The sequence below is a fragment of the Etheostoma cragini genome, chromosome 24 (assembly GCF_013103735.1).
Source record: "Etheostoma cragini isolate CJK2018 chromosome 24, CSU_Ecrag_1.0, whole genome shotgun sequence".
In the NCBI taxonomy this organism is placed as follows: Eukaryota; Metazoa; Chordata; class Actinopteri; order Perciformes; family Percidae; genus Etheostoma; species Etheostoma cragini.
This window is the reverse complement of record NC_048430.1, coordinates 1008353-1014066: the sequence shown is the minus strand read 5'-3', so window position 1 is coordinate 1014066 and position 5714 is coordinate 1008353. Positions and strand designations below refer to the sequence as shown.

General features: G+C 45.3%; 1 protein-coding gene across 1 annotated transcript; it reads left to right on the top strand.

Moving 5' to 3' along the window:
- Positions 1–638: 638 nt before the first annotated feature.
- Positions 639–4023, top strand: pou3f3b (POU class 3 homeobox 3b). Its single transcript, XM_034864495.1, has 2 exons — positions 639–2543; positions 2887–4023. Exons 1-2 carry the CDS (start codon positions 1332–1334, stop codon positions 2983–2985), a joined length of 1311 nt encoding a protein of 436 aa, XP_034720386.1. The 5' UTR covers positions 639–1331; the 3' UTR covers positions 2986–4023.
- The last annotated feature ends 1691 nt before the right edge of the window (positions 4024–5714 follow it).

Sequence of the window (5714 nt, the reverse complement as noted above, 5' to 3'; positions counted from 1 at the left end):
CTATTACACAACCAGGTCAGGCTACCAGACAATTATAATTGTTACCAACAGATCTTAGTGTCAAATGCGCGTGCGGGTTTTGAATAGTCCAGGATGTGTTTGTGACAATAACCAAACACAACAGTGTTTGTTTTAATTAGGTCTAGTTAGAGTTTATCCTTATGTTTTAACATGTAAATATTGCTTATATTTGAATGTACTTTCAATCAGGTGTATCTTTAAATACTAATAGAAGAAAGCATACATCGAAGCGTTTCTGGGAAAAAGAAAAGCCTTTTATGATGCTGGTTTGACTCCTGATGATCACAACAAGTTAGAGGTCACACTTTAACGCCCTTTTTGATTTACCCCTTCACCCCTGTTTGTGCACTAATGCCTCGGTACTATTTACTACCAAGTTGTGTCCCCTGTTATGTTTGGACTGCAATTAAAAATCAGCCAATTGGAACAGCCGGAAGGAGGGCTCGTGCGCCCGGAGCAAGGGCTGGCGAGACCTGCCAATCACACCCCTGGTAGCCAATCAACGGGGACGCACGGGGTAAACATCCGCGCTTCGTCGGGCTTTGAATGGGGCGGGACTACACGGCCTGTCAGGGAGGGAGAGAGAGAGAGAGAGAGAGAGAGAGAGAGAGAGATTTAGAGAGAGAGGAGGAGAGAGAGAACGAATGAGAGAAGAGGCTCGCAGGCAGCGCCGTACACTGTTATACTGGATTGTACTTCATCGGGAGTTTGCGGTTTGGCAGGTTTATATACATCAAAACAGAACAAAGAGAGAGGCTCTACAGTGCTATAAAAGAAGACAGAGAAAAGAATAAAGCGAGGGAGAAATCTCGGCGACTGAATTACAAAAGAACGAAGGACACTCTGCTAATGTTTTTCACATCCAAAGGGGACATTAACTGGGACTTTGTACATTGTGGAGAATTTGCAAGGCTTTTTGTTTTTTGCGTGCACCAAAAGTTTGTATGGGACACCGCTTTTTTCCTCTATATTTGAATTTTTAATGCTTACAATTTCATCCCAGTGCAAAACTTTCTAAACGGACTGCACATGGTTCCAAAGGGCTTTTGAAAACCTGGAGTTGTATTCGCCGACTTCCATGCACAACTGTTTGAACTAGAATGTTGTAAATACATGCGGATTTTATTCAGTTTTCTGACACCCTTTTTGAAGCTTTTTTTGCGTTTTTACGCGCGTCGATGGTATTGCCAAAAACCTACTCATACTTTTAAAGTTTGAATAATTCATGAGATACAATTTGCCTGCTCGAAAGAAGTGACTGTAAAAAGGGAGGGGGGTTATCCACAAACATATTCATAAGGGTTGACGGAATGGCCACCGCGGCTTCCAATCCTTATCTGCCCAGCAATAGTATCTTATCGTCCGGCTCCCTCGTGCACTCTGACTCTGGAGGTGGTGGCATGCAGCCGGGCAGTGCTGCGGTTACCTCGGGGTCTGGGGTCTACAGGGGAGACCCCTCAGTCAAGATGGTACAGAGTGACTTTATGCAAGGCGCAATGGCAGCGAGCAACGGGGGACACATGCTGAGCCATGCCCACCAATGGGTGACATCCCTCCCGCACGCCGCAGCGGCGGCGGCAGCAGCCGCGGTGGCTGCAGCGGAAGCCGGATCCCCCTGGTCGTCGAGTCCGGTCGGGATGACGGGCAGCCCACAGCAGCAGGACGTCAAAAACTCGGGCAGAGACGATCTGCACACGGGCACCGCGCTGCACCACAGGCCCCCTCACTTAGCTCCCCATCAGACTCACGCCAGCGCTTGGGGTAGCACGACTGCGGCGCATATTAACTCCATATCCGGGGGACAGCAGCAGCAACAGTCGCTGCTCTACTCCCAGCCGGGGGGCTTCACTGTGAACGGGATGCTGAGTCCTGGGAGCCAGAGCCTGGTGCACCCGGGCTTGGTGAGGGGGGACACCCCGGATCTGGACCACGGCAGCCACCACCACCACCATCACCACCAGCATCAGCATCACCAGCACCACGGCGGCGTCAGCAGCCACGACCCGCACTCGGACGACGACACGCCAACCTCGGACGACCTGGAGCAGTTCGCCAAGCAGTTCAAGCAGCGGAGGATCAAACTGGGCTTTACGCAAGCGGATGTCGGCTTGGCTTTGGGCACCCTGTACGGGAACGTTTTCTCCCAGACGACCATTTGCAGATTCGAGGCTCTGCAGCTCAGCTTCAAGAACATGTGCAAGCTGAAGCCTTTGTTGAACAAGTGGCTCGAGGAGGCCGACTCGTCCACCGGCAGCCCCACCAGCATCGACAAGATCGCGGCGCAGGGGAGGAAGCGAAAGAAGCGCACATCCATCGAAGTGAGCGTCAAAGGGGCTTTGGAGAGCCACTTCCTAAAATGCCCCAAACCTTCGGCCCAGGAGATCACCAGCCTGGCGGACAACTTGCAGCTGGAGAAAGAGGTGGTTAGAGTGTGGTTTTGCAATAGGAGACAGAAGGAAAAACGGATGACGCCCCCAGGAGTGGCGCAGACGCCGGAGGATGTGTACTCTCAGGTCGGCAATGTGAGTGCAGAAACACCGCCCCCCTCCATGGACTGCAAAAGAATGTTCAGTGAAACATAGAACAGCACAAAAGAATTATTTTATATGAAATTAAACTGATAAAAAGCATACAGACTATCGCCAAGATAGCCAATTTTTTTGATACTGTGATTGTGAGGGAATATGAATGAGACTGCAAATGTGTTATCTATTTTTCACCAGAGAAAAAAACAAACAGAAAGAGAGAGAGAGAGAAACTTCCCCTTCTTCCTCCCAACCCCCTCAGAAAAAAACGCACCGTTAACCTTCTTCCAGGCCCTGAAATGTCTTAACCTAAAAGGTTCCTTCTGCTTTTTTCTTTCAGGGGCATTTTTTAGTAGATTACTTAAAAGATGCAAGTGAAGCGAGCGACCAGAGGGTGACAACTACAAGTTCATTCCACCAGGTAATTTTGGCGCATTAAAAACACCACCAAGAGGAAAACCAAGTATTGTTTTTATTCTTTTTTTCTTTCCCCCCCCACCCCCTCTTCAAACAATATTCCCCCATCACTATCTTGTGTTTGATTGAAGAAAACAAAGGAGCAGGCATTTTGTATATTTAGAAATGGGAACTGAACCGCCTTCCCTGCTCCCCCATGCCTATAACAATGACAAGAAGGGAGAAACTGCACCGATGTGAAGGAGAGTGACATCCACGAAGCTTCCATCATGATTTACAGCATTTTGGGGTTTTTGTCTGAGGGTGGACTGCATGGTTTCGTTGACACGCGGAGGATTAGGGGTGGGTTTTTTGTGGGCATCTTGAGGCCCAGAAAGAAAAAGAAAACCAGGACCAGGACTGTCTCCATGATTTCAAAGATCACCTTCCTTTTTGTTTATTTTATTTTTAAATATTATTTAATGGACTTTGACACCGTGAGTGGATCTTTCCTCTTTTTTCCTCTCCAACAAATAGAGCATAAGACATTTGAAAAGACTGCACTTATTTGAGAAAAGAATCTGTTGCCAAGGTGGACTGAGTGGGTGCTGTGGATATACTATTATTGCTGCCCTTTCTAAGCAGTATTCTTTGGTAGGTTTTAATAAACAAAAACTCTGTAAAGCCGGCAATATAGAACACTAGATCAGATACTGATCGGAGTTATTTACTTTATATTTTTCATCAGAATGACTTGTTTTAATATTTTATTCGGAATACCTATGAATTATTCCAAACGGTAATTTATTCCCCCCCCCCCCCACCCCTATACCCAGGAACTTGTGTAAGATGTTGTCCCTTTTTCTTGTTTTACCTTCATTTCTTTCTTATATTTCTGTTGTTGCCCTTATTTGTTTTTAATTTTGTATTATCGTTTCTAAAGGAGCACAAATCATCATAAGCTGACGTTGTTAGGTAATAAGGGTATATTTTGATGTGATAATTTGATTGTAATTTAATTTCAGTAGTGGTTCCGTACGAGCTGATTGAAACACAATAAATTTGTTAGAATGAAATGCAATCATCTTGTGTTTTGAGATTGAAATTCTTAAGGTCTGCTGGGCTGTTATTTATTTATTTTATTTTGAAAGGGGAATTACTTTGTGTGCTATTTTCTTCATGCACAAGTTAATGAAGAAAATGGTGGACTACTTAGTCCCAGATGAAGCTGCGAGCTAATAATAACCTCCGTTAGAATAATAATACAGAGCAAAGACACTTTGAAGAGGGAAACATGAACATACTCAACCTTAATACTTTTTTATTTACTAAAATAATATATATATATATATATATGTGTGTGTGTGTGTGTGTGTGTGTATGTATAGCATATTAACAGCCCTTATGTTATTGCCCCATCTTAAATAAATGTCCACCCGCGTTGTTATCCCCATCCCATAACTGGGTCTTAATGGCGCTCCGCGGTCAGTGGCAGGCCTGCACAATGGCCCCCTGTTTGTTTACATATGCTGCCTCTTGAGGCCTTGGGCAAAAAGCATGAGCCTTAACCTCAGCCTGCAGGCTGGAAAAACAGCCACCAATGTATATGTTGTGGGGGGGGATCGAGAAATTCAAAAACGGATGACGTCCATATTGTGGGAGTGAAGGTATATAAGGTTCCTCATGTCCTGACTGCATGTTATGTAACATTTACGTTGCAGCTTATATAGTCTAGACGCTGCATCCCATAATTCTGATAAACACATAATTAATAGCCTGATCCATGCGCTTGTCAGTGCCACAAAAAGCCAACTGTATGTACAGTAAAATCTGCCAAATGGATTTACACTCATTGAAATAGATAAATTAAATTCATTGCAGCTTTTTTTGCAAGCGCATGAATGCCAGTGCTTCTCAACGTCCTGCATCCAGGTCTGTGGAAGCTCGGGACATGCAGGTGTGTTGTGCAGGTAGCTGCCATGGTGTGTCCCTGGGTCCCAGAGAGCTTATTGATTGGGTCTGGCTCCTCTTTAGCATCACGGGGCTCATCTGGTTGTGTCTGGTTGGTGACAGGCTCAGTGCGGGCTTTTTTGCGGGACAGGTGCAGAAAAAAATGACTTGTGACATTATTGTATTCCCTATAATAACATCAAATAGGCCTACTTTGGCAGTGTTATGTACTTCTCTTTTTATTTTAAAGGACTATTTTTCGTCATGGCTGCACGAGGCGAAATGTGTCTCTGTCTTCCAAACTCTTTTTTTTCTTCTTTAGTTGTCTTGCTCGCCTATTCAGCAAAACTCACAAAACGTGTCTTCTCGCTGCAGGATTTGAATTTCGCGGATGATTTCCCATACTAGTTGCTTAGCAACTGAATTCAATGATATAGAGAAGTGGGCATCATTTTTCTTTGTCTCCATTAGCAGAAGTGGCAGCAGAGACAGGCTATATGTGCTCCAAACTTTATGTGTCCAGGACCCAGACGTGCTGATGCGTTGTTGCGTCTATTGAGAACATCACAGGGTAGCACCGTTTTGGTTATAGTAGCCTAGTAATAATATGTGGCATAAAAGCATGTGTGCAGTGAGGCTACACTTTGGCCTCGTGTTTCTACACCTGTGCTCATTGTGCATGCACTTCCGGTGCTCCTCTGTAGAAAAAAATAATCAATAACAATAACAGAACCCAGTGCAAAGCTACATGAGGTGCTAGGATAAGCCTGCTGAGAAGGACACTTGAGGCTCCTCACTACTATCCCAACAAATCCCACGCGG

Coding starts and splice junctions, on each gene's coding strand:
- pou3f3b (XM_034864495.1), top strand. CDS start 1,332: ATGGCCACCGCGGCTTCCAATCCTTATCTGCCCAGCAATAGTATCTTA. Junction 2,544..2,886: donor TGTACTCTCAGGTCGGCAAT/GTGAGTGCAGAA, acceptor TTTTTCTTTCAG/GGGCATTTTTTAGTAGATTA.